General features: G+C 32.8%; 1 protein-coding gene across 9 annotated transcripts in view; it reads left to right on the top strand.

Annotated features, from left to right (window-relative positions):
• The first annotated feature begins 465 nt into the window (after positions 1–465).
• The window catches only part of LOC107902037 (uncharacterized), a 38,824-nt gene continuing 12,843 nt past the window's right edge, over positions 466–26,446 (top strand). For 2 of the 9 annotated variants that reach the window (XM_016828270.2, XM_016828271.2), the window contains exons 1-13: positions 466–892; positions 967–1,007; positions 1,729–1,766; positions 2,594–2,684; positions 3,236–3,341; positions 3,413–3,480; positions 12,160–12,229; positions 12,753–12,815; positions 20,117–20,188; positions 20,285–20,386; positions 22,492–22,566; positions 22,702–22,734; positions 25,062–25,181. In XM_016828270.2, coding sequence (XP_016683759.1) covers positions 782–892; positions 967–1,007; positions 1,729–1,766; positions 2,594–2,684; positions 3,236–3,341; positions 3,413–3,480; positions 12,160–12,229; positions 12,753–12,815; positions 20,117–20,188; positions 20,285–20,386; positions 22,492–22,566; positions 22,702–22,734; positions 25,062–25,181 — 990 coding nt within the window. In that variant the 5' untranslated portion in view covers positions 466–781. Of the gene's footprint in view, positions 893–966; positions 1,008–1,728; positions 1,767–2,593; positions 2,685–3,235; positions 3,342–3,412; positions 3,481–12,159; positions 12,230–12,752; positions 12,816–20,116; positions 20,189–20,284; positions 20,387–22,491; positions 22,567–22,701; positions 22,735–25,061; positions 25,182–25,417; positions 25,873–26,446 lie in introns of those variants that run through there. The other 7 variants (XM_016828272.2, XM_041095822.1, XM_041095823.1 and 4 more) reach the window with 5 other exon arrangements.

The raw sequence follows: 26,446 nt of genomic DNA, 5'->3' as shown, positions 1-26,446 counted from the left end.
AGTGGGTTTATTTTCTGCCTAGAAATTCATATTTATTTTTTTCTCTCTTATAATTATTTGGTTACTTTGAATGTAATCCCCAAAGCTTTTACCATTGAGAAACAAGGAAAACGGCACAACATGTCTATGCAAAAAAAAATTGTCGAAATAAAAAAGAAAATAAAAGAAAAAGGTAAAATTATTTGCAAGTCCTTCTTTATGCCCATTTACCAATTTAGACTTGGCCCACCATGGCACGTGGCATCGTTTCATTAGCTCACATGTCAAAAATCGATAGAAATTAACGTCCCGGGATACCAAAAGGTTAGATGGAGAAAAAATTAAGGAACCAAATCGGACAAATTAAAAAAAACATGTACCACTTCGAAAGTTTTGCTAAGTACAAGAGGATTTTGTCATTATCCCCCCAACAAAAAACCTTCACTAACTTAAGTGGACTAAAACATTTTCCAAATTAAAAGACTACAAATTCAGCGTACAAATTCACTCGGGTGGTCAGTTTCTGACCCTACAGATTGAGCAGAGCATAAAATAAGAAATCGGGTTGGAATCCACCTACGGATCCAACCAAACGGTTCATTGTCGGATAACCTTATCCTTCTCTCCCGTTACTGAATCAACCGAAAAAAAAAGAAGAAGCAGCACGCTCTTCCATTTCTTAAGATCAATGAAAAAAACAATTCTTTGGATGATGAATTGGAGTTTAATTTCATGTTAATTTATTTATTCGGAGATAAAAACTTTCGTTACTTAAGAGATTAAGAACTCCTCCATTATTACAATGTGGATTGCAGCAACATCAACGTCGAGTTCAACCTTGTCTTTCTTTCAAATACAATGCTCTGATTCTAACCGTAAACGGGGTTTCGGTCCCAGAAAATCCAATCAAAAGGTAAACTTGCACACTCTTTTCCTTTTGTTTTAACTTCACTCTTCTTTAACTTGGACTGCCCTCTGAAAACTCAGGCTACATCAAAGGAGGAGAAGGGTTTTAACTTACAACAAAGGTATCTCAAAATTTGCTAGCTGATGGTCTGTGCTGTAAGATATGCTAAAGTTGTTGGTTTCTTTTTATTCTACTTTTGAAAATGCACAAAATGAACATCTTCATCTGTTTCCAATTTTTAGTATTGCAACTACACGTAAGCCTTGGGGGGGGTGCTAAGTGGTGCTTTCCATTTGATTAAGTTAGTGTTTTCTGTAGTCTTTATTATCAAAGTTCGTCTTCCTCTCCATCCATAACTGGTTTATGCTGGCCTTTTCATCACATGGACTTGCTTCTGTGGACGCCATCCCTTTACAATCTTTATGTAGCTTTACTATAACCACAAACTTCTAACTCGTAATAGACAGCTCATTTTTGTTTTACTTATTTTGGTTACATAAATGTGGTTTTTGTATGAATAAATTTGGTTTGGTTAAGACCCCTAATGGAATGTGCGTGAAGGCTTCCTTGTATTCATCCTTTCCCTTGACTATGTATCTATTCATATAGCGCGTTTTATGATCAAGGTTGATAGATCCCCCTCTAATTCTTGTTTTTCTCTTTTTTACTCATCTTCCTTAAGATATGTGGACATGAATAAACTGTATGAGACACTTGATCAAAAAAAAAAAAACTGTATGAGATTATTTTTTAGTTGTAAAAGTTTTGAAATATGCTGATCATTAATATGATTATTTTTCAGTTCATAGTAATAAATAATAAAATAACATTGCCTTGTGCAGGAAATTAGCTAGTAAGCAGTCCGGTCCTTCACCTGCTGGTAAGTAAGATATGTTTCTTTTCCAGCAAAAAAAGTTCATTTGACTTATTACTGATGTGGCAATACTTGATTACCAAGATTTCTAACAGCCCCCCTTTTGTAATCTGCTTTCTATTTCCATTTGGTTCTGAGTTGTTAGGTTTCCTGGTGGGTATTTTTTGTTTCTTTTTTTGTTGTCTAATTATCCCATGAATGGGGAAAATTTTAAATGAAAAAGGAATAATTTCTTCTTGTCTTGTTTTAAAGGGGTGTGTGAGGGATGGGGAGTTGGCAAATGGATTGGGGGATATATCCCCTGGAAGTGGGAGCTGTTGTAACTTTCTTCTCTAAGTGGAGGCATCTCAGGCTGTTAAGATATGCTTGATTTTAGGCTGTTAATTAGGATTTTAGCGATTATTTTCTTTATTTTGTATACTCTTAAAGTGTATAAATACCCTCTAAATTAGAGGGATAATGAAGCAGATTTTTCAGATTAATCTCTCTTTTTTTTTCTCTCATTCTTTCTCCCTTTTCTCTTCCACGGCAGCAGCCTCTCTCTCTCTCTCTTTCTTCTCTTCTCAAATTTGCAAATCTATTTTTTTGTCTTGTTGTTGAAACCTTTGCAACTACTTTTTTCTATAAAATATGCTTTATGATCTTAAAAGTTGAACACAGTATATCATAAGAGGAAACTGTCAGCCCTAGAAGCGATTCCTAAGTTTTTATGCCCCATTTACATAGGGTTGCCTTCAACCTAAATTGGCTTATTATTTCTTTTTCTATTTTGTTTTTGTTGTAATTTTATAATTCTTTCAGGTTATTCACTTAACTATTATTTTTCCTTGCAGCGGCACCTGGTTTAAGTGTTCAATTTGATGGAAAATCTAATAGCCGTTCCTTGGACATTGACTTTGAGGAAAGGCTGAAAGCAATTAGAAGGTACACGTGTTATATTTTTCTCATGGTTCACAATTGCTAGAAATATCTTCGCATTAAAATGTATTAAATTGTTACTGATCTTTATCAAATTACACACAGTAATTACTAATGTACCGCTTTCTGTTCATGTGCTTACTGTTATGTTCATGTTCTTCTTTCAAGACTCAATAATTTATATCATGTGCCAATTGTACATCATAACAAATATATAAGCTATACTACTTTAAGTTTTATATCAATTTATCATCTTTGATACTTGGATCCTCAATGCTGGTTGGTCTATCTGGTCACCTAAAGTTTGTGGATGCTGGTTAGATATTGAGAGATGATTGTATTCATCTTTGATCTTCCATATCTGGTATATAACTGTCTTGTAAAGTGATAAGTTTCTTTGGGAATTGTGATTGCAGTATAGTTCAATCATTATCCTTAATTTGTCTCTGTCAATATATATACATGGTATGGTGCTAGTTGTTTGGATAAGTTGTTCTTATATATTCATCATACTTTAGTTTCTTTGACAATAATCATTGTTTGTGCATGCTACTCAGGGCTGCACTTGAACAAAAGAAGGTAGAGGAACAAAAAGAATTTGGACCAATTGACTATGATGCACCTGTTGAATCAGAGAAGAAAACAATTGGTCTTGGCACTAATGTAGGAACATCATGATAATTTTTATTTTAAACCTTTTCCCATCTCGACCTACTGTTTTCTTTTCCTAACAGATTGGAGTAGGAATAGCTGTTGCGGTCTTTGGTCTAGTTTTTTCCCTTGGAGACTTCCTACCAGGAAGGTGCGTTTAGAGCATTAAATGTTTCTCTCTTCGTCTCAAATTATGAGATCAGTTGACCTGTCATATCATTTCTCAGTTTTGCTTTGCTTTTCCTTTATTCTACTATTGAGAGTGCTTAATTACACATGAACTCTTCTATGCAATACTAGTATGATTAAAGGAAAATTGAAAAAAGGAGTTTTTCATGGCTGAGCATACGTTTGTCATTTAGACCTATCTTGTTTTGTGGCATCTAGAAAATGCTAAAGAAAACTTCTCTTTCTCTATAGTATAATTTCTTTCTTGTCACTGAATTTGAGGATGTGATGCTCTATGCGGACAATTCTTTTCTTCAATAGAGTTTGAGCCTAAACTGACTAACATGTCATGTAGCTTTTACTAGAGTTATTTTCTTATTTTATTTTTTAATTTGGTTTTTAATGAAAATAGGAAATTGAGAAATAAGAAATTGTTAAAAGAGAATTTTTATTTTTTCACATCATAAGTTAACCTATTTATAAAACTAAGGGAAGTAGTTAAAAAGAATAAAATCCCTAAAAAATTCTACAAATCATTTTTCTCTTTATTGTAAATTTATGACTAATTTACAGCATTACAACACCACCTCAACCTGGAGCATAAATATTAATATTGCTGAAATTGTCATAAATATAATCAATTTGAGCTCCGTTTAAGGCTTGTGAATATATCTCTTAGCTGATATCCAGTTTTGAAATAGCCTATAGAGATGAAATTTTGTTAAATCTTTTCATGAACAAAAAGATAGCGTGTATTCTGCTTAGTTCTTTCATGATACACTAGACTGGAGGATATATGAAGAGCAGCTTGATTGTTAGACTACAAATTTGTCGGCAATGTATTTTTTGTGTGTTTATAGCTTTAATACAATAGACTTTGTAACACCCCGAACCCGAAACCGACATCGGAGTCGAACACGAGGTGTTAACTGGCTTTAACCTCTTACAAAATTTATTTTCCAGACACTGCCCAATCTGTGTACTAGTCGTTTTAAAAATCATATCTTGAGTTTCGTAACTCGAAAATCAGTTTCGTAATTTTTCCCAGAAACTAGACTCATGTGCCCATCTATGTATTTTTTTCTAGAATTTTTGGTTGGGCCAATTAGTACAGTTTATTAGTCAAAGTCCCCCAAGTTGCAGGGGTCGACTACACTGACCTTTGCCCAATACGACTTGGATATCTCCCTGCACGGGGCTTCAATACTGATGCCGTTTGTTTCTATGAAAACTAGACTCAGAGAGGAATCTGTACATATATGGTACGACCCCTAATTATCTCTGGTTAATTTATAATGAATTTCCAAAGTCGGAGCAGGGAATCCAGAAACCGTTCTGGCCCTGTCCCACAAAAATCTGATTATCTCTTAATATATTGCCCATATGACCTTTTCGTTACTTCCTCATGAAAACAGACTCATCGAGCTTCGATTACATAATTTATTCATCAATTAATTCCACTCCTACTATTTTTAATGATTTTTCAATCTCATGACACTGCTGCTGCCAGCATCTGTTACGAAAGTAACTAGGTCCATTTCATGCCTACCCTTGATCCAACTCAATCGAACATTCGTGCCATTTTCGCATGGCTTAAAGTTTACATGCCAAAATTCAAACACAACGTACTAGCTTATACATGCCAAAATGTTCTTCTAAGCCAACTAAGAAGAAAGTACCAAAACTTGCTATCCGGTGTGATGACTTCGATGATGGCCTGACCCCGCAAAAATAGATGAGTCCAAGCAACCTATAATGGGTGACAAGGAAACATCGAGTGAGTTTATAACTCAGTAAGTCATAAGCTATGCACTACCATCCATCAATAACATTATCACAAGAGAAAACAAAATGGAACGAGGCTAATTACTCCATCCATTCCGAACCATATCATAGTTCCTCCAACCTATCGATTCAATTTCATATCAATTCATGCATTCACATTCCATATACTCATCAATAGGACATTGAAGCATTTTCATAAATCAATTTATTTTCGTTACAATCAAACGACTAAACGGCCTTTCACCCATCCTACGATAAACTTTATGTACGTGACTTCAAGTATAGTTGTCACATAGGTTCAAACTTACCGAGCTCAACACCAAGTATAAGCATAGCACCTATTAACCACGTGCTCAAGACACTTACCCGACCCGCTGTCCGCGATCGACTCAATAGTGTCGCACACATAGTGTCCATAATGATTCACGAATGTATATTGAGCCCGCACACTCAGTGCTATACAATCAACTCGCACACTTAGTGCCACGTAATCAAATCGCACACTTAGTGCTACATAGTTAGACTCGCACACTTAGTGCCGCATGGTCATTTCGCACACTTAGTGCATCATATTCATTTCGCACACTTAGTGCAACATAGTCGAATCGCACACTTAGTGCTGTACAATTTAATCCCGCGCACTTAGCGCCAATCTCATGGTCATAAATGGTTATCCCGCACGTTTAGTGCCGAGATCAACAACTCAGTACATCTTACCTCTTTTCATTCATTCAACAATTTCATCATCACATACGTACATGCATATATATATGTATATTTATTCATTCCAATCAGCATCAATACATACACATTATGACCATTTGAAATAATACCCACTACATGCTTAATGACTTACCTTATGTTGGGTAAAATAATTCCGAGTCGGCTACTCGATGACCTTCGATTTCCCCTTGTTGGACGCCTCTCCTTTAGGTTCTTGAGCTTAAATAATACAAATAAGAGTATTCAATATTTAACCCAATAACATGAATTTATTTATCACATTCGGCAATCACACATCATTAAATTTTCAAACCAAGACGTCATTATATGACCACATATACACATATCCATATACTTAAGCTCAATAATTATAATGTAATATCATGTACCCACTTTAAGTATATTGCCGAATATACTTAATCATACATGCACCTAACCAAAACAATTTCCTAAAATCTTCATATCATTTATACACTAGGCCGATTGCTCTCACCAAGTTCACCTATATTCTTCAACAATTCCTTCATTGATCAAGCACATATTCGGCTAAGAAATGGCAATTTTTAGCAACCTTCGATTTAGTACTTAACTTTTACCACATATCAAATAACTCACTTCCTTACTCATGTGACCACGTATATTCGGTCATGCATACACACATAAAATCAATTTGAAGACTCTATCAATCCAACATACATTCGGCACCTTCATCCACCATTCTACCAAGCATGTAATATTCAAACACAACCAAACTCACATTCGGCCCTAGCTCATAACAAGGTAGCCGATTCTTCTTCTTCTTTTTTTTTTTTTATAGTTCAAACACTCCTCTATCATCATTCACCTAACTTTAACATGAAACAACAAAACTCACCATTTCTCATCCAAATAACATGAACAACAACCATTCCTTGAACACTTTCTCATGACCGATTGCTCATGTTATCAACAAGATTCAAGGTTTGAACATGGGCTATTTAAAACATGCATGCATCTCTAAGACAACATTAAACATACCTTGGTCTAAAGGACCACCTTGGCCGAATCTTGTTTCCCCTTCTTCCTCTAGTTAGAACAATTGCAAAAGAAAGAAAATATGAACACTCCTTCTTCCCTCCTTATTAAGCATTCAAACTCCCTCATTTTTCATGCCACAACATCAAACACTCTCCCTAGGCAAGCAATGGCCGAATCCCTCCCAAGTTCCTTTCTCCCCTTCTTTTTCTTGGTTTTTCGGCTAGGTGATGGCAAGTATGACACCCATTTTTTTTTGTTCCCTTTTCTATTATTAATCCCATCATTTGTTCACCAAAGAAACATTTTAAATTAGAATGAGTGGAGCATTATCACTCCTTGGCTGGCCACCATAAATTTTATGGGCAAATTGACATGCAAAACCATGCTTCCTCAACCTATTATTAATTGATCCTTATAATTCATCTATCATCTTTCCTAACTTCGTCAACTAGGTCCTTTTTGAATGAATTCACAATCCTAATGCTAATATTAAGCATTTAATTTCTCATGCATTCACTGTCACACAACAATTTATGCAATTAAAACACGAAAATAAATTTTTGGCTCGGTAATGTGGTCTCGAAACCACATTCCGACCAGGGTCTAATTTGGGTTGTCACAGACTTTGTCTTGGAGTTATCTTTAAATAACAAAGAATTTTATTCTAGTGTTGCCTAATGTTTGACTATTGGAGAAGACATGAATTGACTCGCAACACTAACGAAGTACTCAATATCAAGATTAGTTACTGCAAGATTGTTTTGTTTCTCAACTAACTCCTATACTTTCAGGATGTTTAAATAACTATCTTTCATAAGCTATAAATTGGGAACCATTAGTATGCTACACGTCCTCGACTTTCAAGTTTCAACTAACAAGTCTAGAGTATATTTCATTTGGGACAAGAGTTAGTAGCCATAACACTATCTAGAAGGGCAAAATATCAATTCTTGTTCTCTCTACCCCTTCCATTGAAAGCCTAGTCCCCGTTGACCCTTCGATCAAAAAAGTTTCACCGGGAACAGTGCATGTGGGCCACATGTGCCATGCAAAATTTGTCTCACTCGCCTTTGCGTGAGAGCACGTAGGCCTCCCTCCAGCTGTTGTTGTTCATAATTCTTCCCGTCATTTGTCTTACTACAATGGTGCTATCCTTGTATTGATTCAATCATGATCTCTATTTTTAATTAATTTTTGTTCTCCCTTGATATGGATCCTTCAAATTCTACCTGACCCTTCTTCTTGGTGCTTTTTAATCTCCTATTATTTTTATTGTCAAACTCTAGGACAATATTAATTAAGTTTCTTTGGCTGCTTTTGTCAGATTGTGGTTTATGGGGGAAAGGTTATAAAAACATTTTGGAAAAAGAAGTTACTGTTGTTGATGAAATTGGTAAAGTTCTTTGGTTAAACTTGATACCCAATTATGTAGCTTGTTGTGACATTCACTTGAACTTTGTTTTAGTCTTGCAAACTTGTTACAAAGTTTGGGCTAAGGCAAAAAACCTATATACTAATGATATTTTGTGTATCTATAAAGTCGTTTCAGATTTTGTCCATTTAGAACAAAATCAGCAAGACATGACTAGTTATTTGGGTCAAGTTGAATCATTGATGGATGAGCTTAATGTTCTTATGTCTCTTACCTGAGAATGTTGTGGATCAAAAGAAGTAGAGGGATAAATTCTTTATGGTTCTTTTCCTAATTGGATTGCGAACAGATTTAGCTTCGGTGAGATACGAGAATCTTACAAGCCCAACCATTCTTACTCTTGATGAGGTGACTACTTCACATTTCTAATCTTATCTTTGATAACAAAAATCTTTTTTCTACCCTTACCTCTTCTTTTGCTTCTTCTACTACGGTTACCTTAACTAATGGATCTCAAACATTGGTTGAAAGTGTTGAAAAAATATATTTCACCTCCCCTTACCTTTAATGTCAGTTTTAGATACTCTAGAATGCTCTTATAACTTGTTTTTCATTAGTAAACTTTCTAAGCAACTTAATTGGCAAGTCATTTTTGATTCTCACTCTTTTGTTATTTTTAACGATTATTTTTGTTTTACCTCTTTTATGGGTATTGATACCACAACATGCAGCGAGTTTTTAATGCTTGCAACTAATGCTTCAATCGGCTACTAATTCTTTCCAACAACCTCAAACAGCTAGAAATCAATTGGAGGTATAAAATATTGTCTTATAAGAAACAAGTTCAAAAGTTCAATGATAATCAAAGATTTCATTATTTTATTCATCTTTTACTTGATCCTATTTGTAAACATATAAACTATTACCTTTGAGAGATTTTCCTTGTTTGCTTATCATTTTCTCTAAAATTTATAGACTTGTAATGTTTATATGTTTACAAGTATTAGTGGTGGTATCTTACCACTTTAAAGTTTATATGTTTATATGTTTACAAATAGGCTTAAGTAAAATGTTAAGACTTGTAAAATTTAGACTTGTAAAATGTTATACCTTGTTCTTGAAAGTTATAAATTCTAAGTTAATGAATTGAGAAAATCCTTAGTTAAGAAAATGTTAAGTTAGTGGAAGTAGGCAATTGTGGTTGAACTATTAAAATAATTTTGTTGATTTTTAAGCTTTTATTTTGTCAATTTAATCACCAATTCATCCCCCTCTTTTGCTTATCGAGCTAATGTATTAGATGCTTAAACATTAGCCGATTGCGCTCTCTAAAGGGTAAACCCATTCTAAAATCCATAAAATATGTTGTGATTTATTTTGTTTGTCTGGACGGTAGAATGGTCGACATACCTTGTACATACAAGAAATATTCCCTTTACTTGAATATAGAAAATCCAAATAATCCAACAGTGCCCTAAGAAGTTTACATTGATTCATCAAAGCTATTACCTCACTTTCAATAGAGTTTTGAATATTCACATTTATTTCTAAGCCAAGCTTGTCCGATCTTATTAGTAGATGGATTATTCTTCAAGTCCCACGTTGCCACATGGGAGTGACCCTGGGGCGTAAAAATGGATCCTATCAACTTGTTTTGATCTAGGATAATAAACTCATAGGCTTTGTCTTACTTCATCATCGAGAACGAAAGAAGGCTTTCATCTCCAAGTTTAATTCAGACATAACTTGTTTCTTTTTGGGTGTGAAGCAGTGTCAAACCAAAATACCCAACAAGCATTAGCTCTCCTTGAAAAGGAGGTGATCCAGCCGCACCTTCCAGTATGGCTACCTTGTTACGACTTCACTCCATTCACTAGCTTTGCCTTCGGCATCCTCCTTGCGGTTAAGGTAAGGACTTTGGTCATGGCCTCCAACCTATATAATTGAAACCATTCAACTTGTGCTGAATATTCTAGGACATCATTGGAATCATTTCACTAATGGATATTTTTAGATTTATTCATCATATCTATTTCTTAATAACGCAAAGAAGAAAAAGAAATGAAAGTAAATAACAACAATCAATTATCGCCCAATTTGATTGCCAAAACTTGTAACCAAACAACATCCAAATAATAGCAAAAATAGCAAGAAGTTGTAACCAAACAACATTGGATAGTAGCAAAAACACTAAGGAACCCTCGACAACAACTCCAACCGAACTCCCAACCCCTAGAGATTGGTTGGAGTAGCAAGTCACACTAGAGGAAAATTCTGGTAAGTTGGGCACCTTCCAGAAGCCCCTATGATATGCCATATGATGAGGAAGGCAAAGTCTTCAGGTGGCATGTGAGCCCTTTGTACTGATGACTTGGATGTCTTTGGGAATTGACTAGTTGTTGGTTGTTGCGCTTCCCTGTGTCGGCGCTGACATTAAAAGTCACTTTAAATATCACACAAAAATACTCAAATGTTTTGGGTCTAACCTGATGATGAAACAATAACCCAAACTCGAAAATGAGCTAAAAAGCTCTGATATAACGTAGGAAAAGTAGGAAATTGAGAAAAGTTGTAATAGGAAACTTGTGTATTTTCATGTTAGTTTGTATTATACTAGTTACAAGTATTAAAATAAGAAAAGTAATTAAAGAGAATAAAATCCCTAAAAAATCTAAACAAATCATATTTCTAAGATTTAGCATATAAGCCTGCTATAAATTTTGGGGTATTTTAACCAAAATATTAGGTCCGAAAAATCGGTTTGGGAAAAAACTATATCCGTTTAAAATATGGGCTGGGCTTGGGCCAAAATAGTCAAGGTGAAAGCTTAGCTTGACCTATTTTCCAAGTTTGTAGTATATTATATTATATTATTTTATGTTTATATATTATATAATTTATAACACAAAAATTAGATAATTACTAATATATAATACTTTAATATAAACATTAAAAAATGTTTTTGTTCATATATAAAATTTCAATAAATGAAAAAAAATTATTAACTATTAAACTGTAAATAATATAAATAATATTCAAAATTTTAAAAATATTGATGGGTTAAAAATGGGATTGAGTTAGCTATTTACAAATATGGGTGGACTTAGGTAAAATTTTAGCCCCTATTTTGGGTTGGTCTAGTTTTGACAAGCATAAATTGCTTTAATATCATGTTTAAACTTAACCCGAACCCGAACCCGAACCAGCTTAGTCTAGCTCTTAAACACCTCTAATTTTAGCATAAGTTATAGTTAACTTACAACTTCACAAAAATATGATAAAGCCATGTGAAACACATGAATTATTTTTTAGTCTTTAACCATTTATTGTTTGAAATTGCCCCTTGCTAATTTGTTTTTTATTTGAGATACAGTCCTTATTTACAGCATTCTAGTTATTGTACGCATAAATTTATCCTTAATAAGCACTATACATTCACCCATATGTTTATTAGGTGCTGTACTATTGGGTTGAATCTAGCATGGTTATTAAGCCATTTTGCTTATGCCTTTTTTTGCACAAAATGCGGCTGTCAACTGTCATCAAGGAAAAAGGTACCTTTCAGAGGGAAGTTGATTTACCTGTGTGTAATGAAATTGTTTGAAGTTTTTTGTATGCCTATGTATTTGGAGTACATGTTATTTAAGCTTCAAATTCAAAATATTTAGTTATTTGTTTATTTTAATTTTTTTCTCTTTTGTTTTTGCTTAGTTATTACCATCAGTTTGTGTTGATGAATAATCGTATCTTGACATGACTCTCCAGTGTCAATCCACCTGAGGAAGCTGCAGTGATTGACAAGAAACTGTCACGAGAACAGAAAGCTATTCTTGAGGTACTGGTAGTGGAACATCGTTGTTAAATTTAGGAATTTCTTGCCTTTGATTTGAGAAATAGCTTGTTATGGCCTATCTTCTAGATAGTGCAATGTTTAAGATAGTTTAAAAGGCAATGATACATGCAAGCTTTCAAGCATTTTAACCCACTGCTTGTCGCTTTCTGCCTTTAAGCAATAGGAAGAAAAGCTGGCTTATTTAAGTGCCTTTAGAAGGGTATATACATTTATGATATTTACAGGGTTTCTTTGCTTCTATCTTTATTTGGGCTCAAAATTACTTAAGCTATTTTTATTTTGGGTATGTTTATTTGCGGAACACCATATCCATGGATGAATGCTCATTTTAGTTTTCTGTTGTTATTGTTTTTTTTTGTAAGTATTGGCTTAATGGTTCTTCTTAATTATTCTTTTTTTAAATTTATTTTCATTGATCCTCTAGTATGGGTGATCAGTTTCTTTTTGTTGCCTCTTGGATTTTGTATCATGGAAATATTTAACCCCTTGCTATTATGTACAACAGACTAGGCTGGCACAGTTTGAGGCAACACTAAGTACCTCTCCAGAAGATGAAACTGCACTTGAAGTAAGTTTGGGAATATTTTTGTGATTAATATTTGTTTAATATTATATGCTGCTATTCTTTGAATATTAAATTTCTTCTCAAATTCACTTCTCATTTTCAATTTCATTTTTATGTTTTTGTCTTCCTTGTCTTATTTAACTTTGGAAAGTTGAAGTTTTAAGTGCTATAATTTAAACCAAATAGGAAGTTGATGTAGAACAAGTAGGGAAAGAAGATTAAATCTAGTGGGAGAAACAAAAATATATAGATGCAATTAGGAAACCAAGGGAGAAAGAGATGAACTACGGGAGAAAATCCAAAATGAATCAGAGAGAATTACAATAACATCTTAAAATCTGAAATATCCACAATCCAATAACCTAATCAAAACTAAGTAACATAGTATTTGTAAATGAATTCATGAATTTAAAAAATTGAAGAAGATTTGGTTTGGGTGAAAAATTATAAATTTCATTCAATCCTAAAGTGCATTTTTTTTAAAAGCTGCACCTTTATATAAAAGGAAAGAAAAAAATCCATATAAATCAGCTATATATTTATAGCTATACAATATATTCTCTGACACTTTTGCTCAAGTTGGAGTATAGATATTAATCATGCTTAACTTGTTACAATATGATTAACTCGAGCTCCATTTAAAGCTTTGGTAAAGATATCTCCATTTGAAGATGAACTTTTGTTGAATCTCTTCATTAACAAAATGATAATCAACTTTGATGTGCTTATTTCGTTCATGAAATATAGTATTAGAATCTATGTAAAGAGCAGCTTGGTTATCGCACTATAACTCGGTTTGTAACAATGTCTTGAAGCCTAATTCACTTAATAGTTGATACAACCATACAACTTCAGATATAGATTTGTGCCATAGCTTTGTATTTTGACTCTGCACTTGATTAGAATACTACATTTTGTTTCCTACTTCTCTAAGAAATTAGATTTCGTCCCACAAAAATAAAATATTTAGTAGTAAATCTCTTATGCGTCTTAGATCCAGATCAATTTGCATTTAAAAAAAATTCAATATTAATGTGTTCATAAATTCTTATATGAAACTCTTATGTCCTTTAGATAGCTAAGAATGTGTTCTAACGTTGCCTAAATGTTTCACAATTGGTGAGGACATGAATTGACTTATAACAAAAATAAAATATGCAACCATTTAAGGTTATTCAACTTTCCAATTAACTTTCTATACATCTCAGGATCTTCAAATAAATCATTATCTTTCTTCATAAGTTTTAGATTAGACTCTATATGTCACAGGCCATAGTTTAAAGCCTGTGACCATTGCACAAAGAGTGTCTTATAGAGGTTAATCTATTAAATGGTGCTTATTTGACCCGCGTGAATTGACTCAATTCGAAAAACAAGTGACAAAGCCCATTTACTTGAAGTCTTGATTTTTTAATGAAACACTTATGAAAAATTAAGGTTACCTTAGTAAATATGAAAAGTAATCTTAAAAGATTATAAAAGATTATAATTTGATAAGATTTGGTTGTCTAATCTTTTGGTATATCCATTTTTTTCACTTTTAGCTAATAATACCTTAATTTCAAGTCAATTTTAAAGAAAACAGAAACTCTCCTAAACTGATTAAACAGATAATCAATATGTGGCAACAAATACTTCTTCTTAATGATCACCTTATTTAACTGTTGATAGTCAAATATACAATCGCAACATAATGTCTTTTTCTTATCAAACAACACCAGTTCTCTTTAAGGAGAGACACTTGATCGAATGAATTCTCAATCTAACAACTCTTGCAACTAGATCTTTAATTTCTTAAGCTCGGTCGAATTCATACAATATGGTGCAATGGACAGAGGAGTTGTTCCTAGAAAAACATCAATGTCTAATTCTACTTCTTGGTCCAGAGGTAAGCTAGGTGACTTATTTTCAATTAGACTAAGGATATGTTTAGGTTATTTATTAATATAAGCTGTCTTTTCGTATTACAATCCGAACACGTAACTACAGCTTAATATTATTAGTTAAACAGTAAATAATTATTAAGTAAAATATTTATTTTGATTTTCCTTTGCATATAAATCGTTAAGGATAATATATAATAGATATTAATGTAACTGATAGATATTTTATTAAATCAATTTATTTGAAAAATACAATTATATATAGATGAAAATACTACATTAATGACATTAGATTTCAGCACAAATTAGCATGGAAAGTAGCTCCTTGGTCTCAATTAGGCACCATTGACGCACCTCGCTAACGACATGCTGTCCCAATGGACTTAAAACAAGTACCTCTGTCCCAAACTAGTATTAGAACACTCCCTGAAATCATTAATCTACGAGTATATAAATGTGAAGAAACAAAATCAATTAATGCATGCATGGGAAAACCAAATTAAAAAAAGCATACTTGAGACCATGTTAGTGCAGCACGATCCTCATGACTCCGAACAACATAAGCCAGAGCAAGGTTCCTCACCTTAGAACCCAAAACAACCTCAGCAACTCTACTCTGCCCATGGTCAGCATTAGCTCCACCTTTGGTTGAATCTTCTCTAGCAACACCCCGGCCACATGTATAAGGAATTGACCACTACGACTGTGTTTGAGCAACTCTCGAATTAAGCGACTAGTCATGGAATAAATGCTTTGTTCAGCCACAGCCAGTTCAAGCTCTGACTCACCTCCAACACTTCCCTCCATGTTTCCTATCCACAGTGGTCACAAACTAGTATCATAATGCGGCAAACAGAGGCAACAAAATTAGCCATAGAAATTGATTGTTAGCGACCACTGTCAGACCTTTGAAATTGAGCAGTTGATCTCCTAGAACTTGAGGTATCATGAGCATTCTTAGCTTGCTTTGTTGCCGGATGACAACTAGCAGATCCTGATCCCCTCTTACCTAAGTTACAGACATTAGTGGAAACCTTCCTCTAAGATCCCACTACCTGCTCGACCATCTTAACCTTTTCGGCTAGGTTAGCAATCTCCCTGAGTCTATGTGCCATTTACTATATTTGGATCTCCTCCCTCAAACCTCGTAGAAATACTTCTTAACCCTGTGGGAATCATTTTGGAGAAACTCATGGTTGTAGTTAGCCACGAACCACTCCCCCTGAGCTAGCATCAAAAACTCCTTCCAGATAGAGTGTATTTCCTCTAAAACTCGGTTTTAAAGAAAACCCAAGTCAATCTATCTGTCGAGACCTTTTTCTCCATAGTTGATCCAAAACTCTCTCGGATTCCAACCAATACTCAACAACAAAGGGATCTACACCACGCAATCCCCGAAACAAAGCACTAAACTTTGTCAAAGACTGCAGGTTGAACAGGTAGGGCTACACCAGTGATTGCGCAGAACATTAACGATGGTCCGCCACATGGCCTCATTACAAGGAGCTTGTGACCCTCTAGCCACATCCATACCAACTCTGGGTGCGTTAGGGTGATTCTCATCACTTGCCTCCTCTTGAGGAGCTCGCGGTTCAAGAAGAGTTTGAGGTGCACGGTTCAAGTGCTCTAGGCCCTCGGCTGAAAATAGGGGTGTGCCAAATTCGGGTAAAACCGAAAAAATTAATAAATAAAATTATAATATATAAATAGGCCCACTATTCACCTAAACCCAATCCAAACCCAAGTATTCAACCCAACCTAATTACCCAACCCAATCATAAAAATTACAAATAATTTAATAAATAAAAATAAAATTCTAAAACTAAAACTAAAGTCTAAAAGTCTAAAAATAATTTAATTATGTAGTGATTCAATTCGGTTAATTCGGGTAATCCGGTTAATTCGGTTAATTCGGGTAATTCGGTTAATTTTTAACCAAAAGTAAAAAAAAAATATAATTTTCGGTTAATTCGGTCGGTTAACCGAATTAATCGAAAAAATTTCAGTTCGGTTAATTTTTTTTGAAAAAATTTCGTTTCGGTTAACGGTTAAAAATTTTGAAAGGTCGGTTAATTCGGTTAATATTATTTCGGGTCGGTTAACCGAATAAACACCCCTAGCTGAAAATCACGAGTCAAGACTATAATACCTCTGGGAATGTATTCTAGACTCACTCCAAATTAACCAACCATCATCATATCATTGCTTATCATAGATATCAAACACAATATAATCAAAACGTCATTTTTCACAAAACATTATAGCATACTATCAATACAACATAATCTTGTCTAAGCATGTTTTAATCCTAAACCATTCATACTCGTTAAATTTTTGCTTGGAATAGTCCAAAATCGATTAAACTAGAGCTTTGATACCAATAAATGTAACACCATACTCCCAAGCCAAAAGACGATTGGATGCTCGATTTCACATTAACTATCGAAGTAACCTCGAACAAAACAAAACCAAACATACAAACACACGCAACATTTAATTTTCATTTAAAAAAGGTATTATGAATATAATATAATTGTAGATCAAATGCACAACAAAAACGAGCTAAAAACAACATTCGAGACTCAAAATATTGAAAATAGAGGTTAAGTGTCGATACCTAGCCTTTGGTATCAATACCAATGATAGAATTTCAAATAGATAGTTACAAGGTCACATGTTTCGACACACAGACATGTATAATACCAATACATCATAGCAATGGTATCTATGCCTCTTATCTAGGTTTCAATACCTCATTCCAAGAAATTTTGTAGAAAAGTCATTCTAAACCACTAACCAATACCCTTAAGTACCTCTAAGTTCTAACCAATACCAAACATGTACCAAGGCATATCTAGCACATTTTACATACTAAATCAAGTCTAAAACTACCAAACGGATCAAAATGTGACCCGTAAGTAAAATTTATCATTTAACAACTACCACTCGACATGCAAATTAGATTCAAAATTCAACTACCAATCAAAACACATGTCCAACATACCAAATATGTCAAAATACACTAAATACAATACAAAAACTAACAATACATCAACGGTAAACCAAATAACACCATAAGGTCCTATTACATGCCCATAACAACTACTAAAGAAAGACCTTATTACAACAATAGATTTTAAGCAAACAAGCAACTCCAGAAACGCAGCTTGACTCCCTAGCGACCTTTTGAAACTTCTCGTATTATTTACACATGGTAACAAACCACATGCTGAGCCACAAAGCTTAGTGATGAATTAACATTTCCGAATATGTGGTATGTTAAACAACAATAATGGTGTAATCATTTGTTCAATTAATAACCAACAACATAAACTAAGTCGAAATACAAGTAACATTTAACAACATACAACACTGCACACAAATACCATCTTTCACAATAATGCCAAATCTATCGAAATATCTAAAATTTCATATAAAAAATCCGAATCACAAAGTATAACCTTATTTGCATCAATTTCATTTTATAACATACTGTTAAAGCCCATTAACCAAAATTAGACTCATAATTGGATACACGGATATCCAACCATTCTTTGACGAAGTAGTGCTTTTTAGGTACACCAAATATTGAATATCCGTTGTGTGTATAATATGACTTCCAACCAATTTCCCGAATAAAGTTGCACAAAGTGTCACAAAATTAAATCTCTTGGCACACAAAGCTATCTCAAAATCGTTTAACTTATTAACATATTTTGTACTCCAAGTTAACATAATTCAATATGGCAGCAGCATAGCAACACAAAGTCGACTACATTATCAAAAAATTTTCAACAATAAGTAACCAATTTCACTCATAATCACTAATGCATAAACGCATGCCACCAATTAACATTCATGATTGCACTTACAGCAGTAGAATTTAGCATAAAACAAAATAAAAATGCAAGCACAAATTGACAACTTCCATTACCCCTCGATCACCTTCTCCTTGCCCTTTGATTTCGAGCTTTCACCAACTTCTCTCGCTTCAGAATCAATATCCACAATATACTAAGGTCAGCAACATAATAAAATCAAAACACCTAAATTAAAATTCAATCATGCAATTCGTTCGTGTAGACATTTTCTTGCTTTTGATGCCCACTTTCGAGGAACTATCGGAAACCTATAGATTCATTATTAGGGACTCAAATCTATTCCGAAACCATTAAGAAACTCGTTGATCACTCATCCAAACCACACTTTCTCTTAAGCACTCATCAATGGCACTCAAGAACAAACTCTAATCATTCTCAGCATTCATTCATCTTCCTAGTCTCATTCTTAACCTCAATATAACATGGAAACATCAAAGAACTTAAGAAAACACTCATTTCTATCTGAACTGAAAATATAATAAAAATTGAAAAATAAAGTAAATTACCATGTAAAATTATAAGGTTAAAAAAAAATCATAGACTAGAGTTAGAAAATTATAGATTAAATAAAAAACTAATCAAAATCTCAAATATCTCTTAATAGCCAAATATTGCTAACAGTAGAAAAGATAAAAAAAAGAAACATGATTGTGAACTTAAAAGCTCTTCTAATTTTTGTTGGAAATGATGTTACCTTTCAAGAAAGTTTCTCTGCAATGAAAACCTCAAAGAAAATGAAAAAAAAAAAATTTGAAATGAAAATAGATGAAAAGGCTTTTTTCATGTTTTCTTGTAACCGTGCATCCCTCCAAAAACCATTAAACGTCCATTTGCTAATGGGTCCCTTGGGTAGTTTACAATTTAAAACCCCCATCTTTTAAAAAAATCAACATTTAGAAAATTATGATTTTGCTTAGTACTTTTGAGAACTTTACGATTTAATCCTAATTGCTCAATTACCTAATTAAACCTCTTGAAAACTCGACCACTAATTTTTATTATTCTATTCAACCCGATTTATTCTAAAAAATCTCTCAAATTGAACTCCCAGACCATCCAAAAAATCAGGTCATTACATTAGCAATAGAATTTTTAGAATTTGGTTTGCAAGTTGGCATGTCATATTTATGCAACAAATTGAGGGAGAGTGTTGGTAACTTATGCAAATTATTGCTGACAACTTATGCTTGACCAAACGACATGATCTTAGGAGTTACTAATTATTAGGGATTGAATTGATTATTATTAGGGATTTTTGGATTATGTACAATTTATTAATTTCCTCAAATAAACCTATATTGCTTGTATAAGTACTTATGTATTCTTTCATCTCATTACACAATTGAGAATAATTTCATCTTTCAATTTCTTCTCAATTTCAAAATGCTCGTTGAAATACTCTGATTTTATAGTAACTTTATTGATGTTCAGATCTAAACATATGTGCATATATATACTTATTATTAAGTAGACAAATAAATGCATCTCTACTTCAGCATCTATGAGCCTGTGACAATTTAAAATTTAAGATGGCCTGCAGGGAGCAGCAGTTACATTAACAGAATTAGGGGACTATGCACGTGCAACTTCTCTGCTTCAAGAGTTGGTGAAGGTTTGTTAATATTGGATGAATGGAACTTATGAGTTTTTAGTTTTATTACAATAAATCAACTAATGCTCTATTCTAAGTAATATTAATGTTCTATAGGTGAAAACAAGCGACCCTGAGGTTTTTCGTTTGCTTGGAGAAGTTAAATATGAACTTAAGGATTATGATGGCAGTGCTGCTGCATATAAACTTTCTGCTGCGGTAACTTTCTGTTGTTAAGGTTTTCCATTTGATTGTGACTTGATGCAATGCATGATAACCTTTAGGCACCGGTAGTTGTATGCAACTTTCTTTTGTAATGTTGGTCTAAGGGTGGTTGAGGTATCTTGTATTCACCTAAAAGTAAATGTTAAATTTTTCGTACTATCGTGCACAATATATTGCATAACACTTTTCCCACCCTTGTTTGGACATAAATAATCTTCTATTAGATTATTTCAAATATAATGTTCGGCGGCGAGGTGTGATTTCATGTACAAAATGGAAAACTTTTGTTAGGAGAGAGGGAAACTTTGCTAAAGCAGAACTACTTACCACCAAGGTAGCTTACCTAAAAGTAAATCTAAAATTTGTCATAATATCTTGTGTACACAATATATTGAATAACACTCCCCCCCTCCCATGTTTGCTTGCACATATAAATCATCTAGGGTTAGCGTGTTTCAAATATAATCACTCTTGAATTGGTTTATACATTTGCCAACTAATTATTAATTCTAGTTATCTTCTGCAATTCTTAGTCTTCAAGAGTTTCTCGTTAACTTTATTACATTCAAATTCAATGTAATTTGTTCATTCATGAAACATTGAATTGGCGCAACATGTATAATTGTGTTGTTATCATTTACGAGAATTATAGTGCATGAATGTTCAAATGAAGCTCCTCCATCTTTGTCTCTATTGTTTCAAATTTATATTTGAAAGCATTTTAAGGATAAAGATTGATGATCTTCAAGTCTTTGTAGTTCCTTAGCATGTTTTGGGATCCAACTCTAGTGTCTGAATTATTCAACTTGTGTCTGAATTATTCCTTTTTTTTTCTCTTAAACCTAAGTTGTATAATGCAAAATTTAGTTGACTTGTATAAAGCTTTGAATGACATTTACAACAATATTTTCTTTTACACTAGCTGATTGTCTCTTAATTTGTTAGTTAATGTATGTATAGCTATAAAAATATTTTTTATACAGTATTTAGCTGGTTTATAGGGATTATATTAAGGATTTTATTTTATTCTCTTTCCTTTTTTGTTATGTTGTATCATGTATAAATCTATATCTTAGGGTAAAATGAATTATACAGTTTTAACTCAAATTTTTTTCTTCCTTTACCAAATTTCATTTTCATGGTATTAGAGTTACTTGGTTTAAATGTTTGAGTTTGTGTTTCACTTCTTTAAAATGAAAAATGTTTGGATATTTTCGTGGATCACTTGTATCTCCTCTTTGCTCGATCCACTGTTTTTAAAGACCTGGAGGTTTGTGATCTAAAGTCTTGTGCCTTTCATGTGCCGACAAGTGGGGGGGTCTACGCGACATCATCTTACTGTTGTTTTCTCTTTCGATGTCGACTCATGGTTTTTAACCAAGCTTGATGCTTGAGTGTTCAATTGGAGGTGGTGGTCAGGGTGTTTTGGTGTGTTTTTGGGGTTTCGTCACTGTTAGTTACTGTTTGCTTGCTGCCTTGTGAGGTTGGGTATTTTATTTGAGCATGATTATTGTTGTTCACTTGTTTTGGAGGCTAGGTGTTTAATGGTTTTTCTGGATTAGTAAGTTTTTGCAGTTGCATTTTTCTGAGATTCTTGGGTAATTTGCTATTTTTTGGGATTATGAATTTTACTTATGGTTTCCTAAACCACAAAGTACAATGATTGATTTGAAAGTTACTATAAGTGAGATGATTTTGGTTATGTTTAAGATTGTAGAGCATAAACTGAATGGATCCAACTATTTAGACTAGAAAAAGATTGTCATGATTTATTTAAGGAGTATCATTGAATAGTTCAAAGGCTTAGATGAAAACTTTCAAATAACTCAATTATCATTTTGTAACTTTTTAAAGTCGAGTGACCAAAACGTCAACTTACTAATAGCTTAGTGACCTTAGGTATAGTTTATTTTTTATTTTATTCTCTTCCTTTTTTTGTTAGGTTATAACATGTATGCATATGTATCTCAAGGCAGAAAGGAATATACAGTTTTTCACTCAAATAATTCTGTTGTTCTTCATCCTTTACTAGATTTCGTTTACATAATTAAATAAAATTTGTTTGTACTCTCCATAAATACTCTTTTCTTGCATTATAGGTATCCAAAGATGTCGATTTTGAGGTTTTACGTGGCTACACAAATGCATTGCTTGCTGCTAAAAGGCCTGCTGAGGTTAGTATCTGTCTAAGATTCTGAAATTTGTTGGTCTTCTGGTTATCATCCCCATTTTAGCATCCCAAGTAAAATAATATTCAGGTTATAAAATGATAGCTGATCACAGCCTAATTTTTTTTTGTTTGGTTTCAGCACTGTAAACTGATTCAAAAGTTGAATTATAAGGTTACTTTCCTATTTTTGTTTATTACCTGCAAGAGTCTATCATAACAGATCCCATTAAATTACACGGCATATAGTCTGATCTTGTTGAATAAGAGACCACATAGTTTCTTTTGTACTAGCTATCAATGTCTTTCTCTCATCATAGCTTTTCCTTCTGTGGGTTTATCATTTTTTCCCCTAGTTTTAAACATTTGGGTATTCTTGTTTATGGATTATTTTGGGTTACCAGTATTTATGCTTTATCAAGGATAAAGTAACATATAGCTCCTAAACAACTTCTTAACTTGATTCTTGAATTTTTTTTATTTATATTTTAGAACTTGACAACTTTTTACATTTTTTAGTTCTTGTGATAACGTGACACTTTGATATTGTGCTACATTATCAACTAAAATATTATATTTTTAATAAAAAGTTTTAGGCGATGATGTGACACAATGTCAAAGTGCCACATCATTATAGGGACCAACATTGAAAAACGTTGCTAAGTCCTAAGATTAAAGTGAACAAAAAAGAAATTCAGAGATTAAGGAAAATTTACCTTGTTTAATGACTAAATGTTATTTTATCCATTGTTATTATTAACATACTTCGGAATATATGTGCATAATTTCTCTTTGCTTTCCTATTGTCTCTCTTTTCTCTTCTGCTGTCCTTGTTTTTTTTTCTCTATCATTCATTTCCTTTTTTCTTCTCTCCCTAGTAGTCTGCTTTTCTTCGTATGATACATCTTATGCTCTTTGAAACATGTTTTTTTTAGTTTGGCATTTAATGTTGGAGTCATCTTTGACTCAATGCATCTAATGAGCAATTTAGTGCTGTGGAGGAATTTTAGTTAAAGTATACTAAGGGTCGTATATTAGTGAAATTTCATTTTAATCCCTTAAATAAAAAATGCTACAAACTAATTTGTGTTAAGAAATGGTGCAAATGAGAAAATTTTAATGAATTACAAATTTATCATATTATTCTTATAACATGGAATGTTGATGTTGACTTTTTGATAGCACGAATCATATCTTTATATGATATGTTAACAAATATTTAAAAATTGAAATATATAAAAAATTCAAACCCCCAAAATCTATAAAAAATAATAAAAAGGGAGAAAAATAGTAAAGTGCACTAAAAAATTTCTAAAAAATCTAATAATATATATTATATAAAGTTTAATATATATAATTGGGAGGAATATATAAATTTAAAAAGTACAAGGAATTCAAAAAATTGATAAAATTTTCCAAAAATATGAAAAAAAAATAGAACTCTAAAACTTCAAAAAAATCATCCCCCCTCTCCAAAACAAAAGAAATGGGTTGGAAATGAAATCAAAATATTAAAAATATAATTATATTCCCTATTTGTTTTGATCCATCTGGCCTAAACATTCAATGAAAAATGAAACCCAAAGATCAGATATTTTCTAAAAATATTTTACTAGCCTACTTTGGTAAAGCACGCGAATTTGCATGGCCGTATTTTTGAAGGTAAGAGACTAAAAGAAACTCATCTTCATCTGTAAAATAAAAGAAGAAAAAAACCTGTATTAATATATATATATTCAATGCTTTGAATTTTTGAATTTTTAAAAAATCTTTTGGGGGGCCAATTGTTATCTATATTTTGAGTTTTTGTTTTGAATTTTTAAGAATTGTATTTTTTTTTATTTTTTGCCAATTTTTAGAATTTATACATATTATATATATTAAGGTTTTTTAATAAATATATGTGTATATATATTAAGTTTTAAATATATGCAAACATGACATATAAGACAAAATAGTTTATGACATAAAAAAGTGATAACATGTACGCATCACCCATTTAACAACAAAATCTATAAGGGCATTATAAAATTTCTTCATTTGCGTGGTTTTTAGTAGAGGAATTAAAATAAGTTTTTGCTATAATATTTAGAAGTATATTGTTACCAGGAATTTTGTTACTACTTAGGTTCCCTAGGTAGATTAATGTTTAGAGTGCTACAAACTGCTTTGCTCTTCCTCATGTGATGTGTCTCATGTGCTTCACAACAAAATGTTTGACTTCATGATGTTTATGTTAAATTTTTTTTAACTCTCTTTTGCAATGCATCGAATAAGCCATTTTGTGCTGTAGAGAAACTTGATTACTTTTTAAATTCTATAATAGATGGTTTCTCAGTATAGAGGACTAAGTTTGTGTACACTGCAATTTTTGTTTTCCTTTCTTTTTGGTCTGGATGGAATTTAAAAGTCAAGAAACTAGTATTCTGGAAAGTAACTTGCATATCAAATTATTATGCTGCAATATTGAAATACAGTTTCCTACCAAACTTCTAAATGCAGGCAGTTCAGTTCCTTCTGTCTTGTCGTGAACGCCTGAATATGGAAAGATCAACTGGGCCTGATCCCATGGCTGAAAGCAGTAAAATGGAAACAGAACCACAGAATCTGGATCGTATTCAGGTCAGTTGGCCTCTTCATTATCAATTGCATATCAAGCAAAGCAAAATGAGTGTTTTTTCTTGAAGTTTTTACAACCAAAATGAAGATAAATAAATATACTATTTAATTTATTAGTTAGTGGACTAAAGGAGAAATGGTCAAGTACCATTTGACTAAATCATGTTCTATTACCTAGGTTTTCTAGATTTAAGGAAATATCTTTTCAACTCATTCCACTTTTGGGCTTATGTACCCAGCTAAAGGAATTGTTTGGAACTGGACTTTACAATTGCTTGGCTGTTGGAGATGCTGCCAATTTTTTAATGGAATACTGCTTTCAACATAACAATCTTGCTCGCTAAAGATTTTCCATCTTACACGTGATGGTTTAACAAAATGGCAAAAAACTTGTGTTACAACAAGAAACATGGCATTTTTCATAAAATGTCCTTGTTGCGGATGTCAGTAGTTGTTAAGTAGGACTCTTTGAAGAAGTTGTTAGGTAGGACTCTTGGAATAAAGGAAGTTGTTCTAGGACTCTTAAAATAAAATAGTCTGGTAGGACTTTATTTAGTTTGATATACTTTAATTTTTGTAATCTCTGTTTAAAGGGAAATTGAATAAAACAAAGGCAAGTGGAATTTTACCAAAACCCTAAAAGATTTGGGCCTCTCTCAAATGAGTCCTAAGGGTTTAGTCTCCTCTTGATGAACTAAGCTATCAATTACAATAGGTCGTTTTAGGAACCGAGGTAAAGGGAAGACAATTGATTTCGATCTCCTTGTTAATTACTTAATGACATGATCCTATTCATGTATTGGTAACAATTTGGCATTATATCCAATGATCTTTTGCAATGTCAGAACAGTGGTCAATAGAGTGGCAAGCAAAAATACGCAAGGAGCTTGAGCATATGTGAACAAAGATAGAATAGATGCTTGATTGTATGGTAGCATTTTCATGAAATTATTGTAGAAAACAAAACCCAAGTGTTCGACCAAATGCATGAAGTAATGGATAAAATATTGTTCGTATACAGGTTGGTAACTTTATGATAGATATGAAGGTAGACCCTTTAATTGAAGAAAACAAAACCATTGCAAACTCTGTTGATCAACCTTCTCTATCCTATATATCAAACCCTCCTAAGCCCATATCGACAAAAACCATGGCAATCACTACCAACTTCACTCCTTTGTCTTATTCATTAACTCTTTTTAAACTCATATCCACAACCCGTCCTTTTCATTAAACTCTACCCAAAAGACCTCCAACTTTATATATGA

Source organism: Gossypium hirsutum, chromosome D06, assembly GCF_007990345.1.
Source record: "Gossypium hirsutum isolate 1008001.06 chromosome D06, Gossypium_hirsutum_v2.1, whole genome shotgun sequence".
Lineage (NCBI taxonomy): Eukaryota > Viridiplantae > Streptophyta > Magnoliopsida > Malvales > Malvaceae > Gossypium > Gossypium hirsutum.
This window is presented reverse-complemented; position numbering and strand designations above follow the sequence as displayed.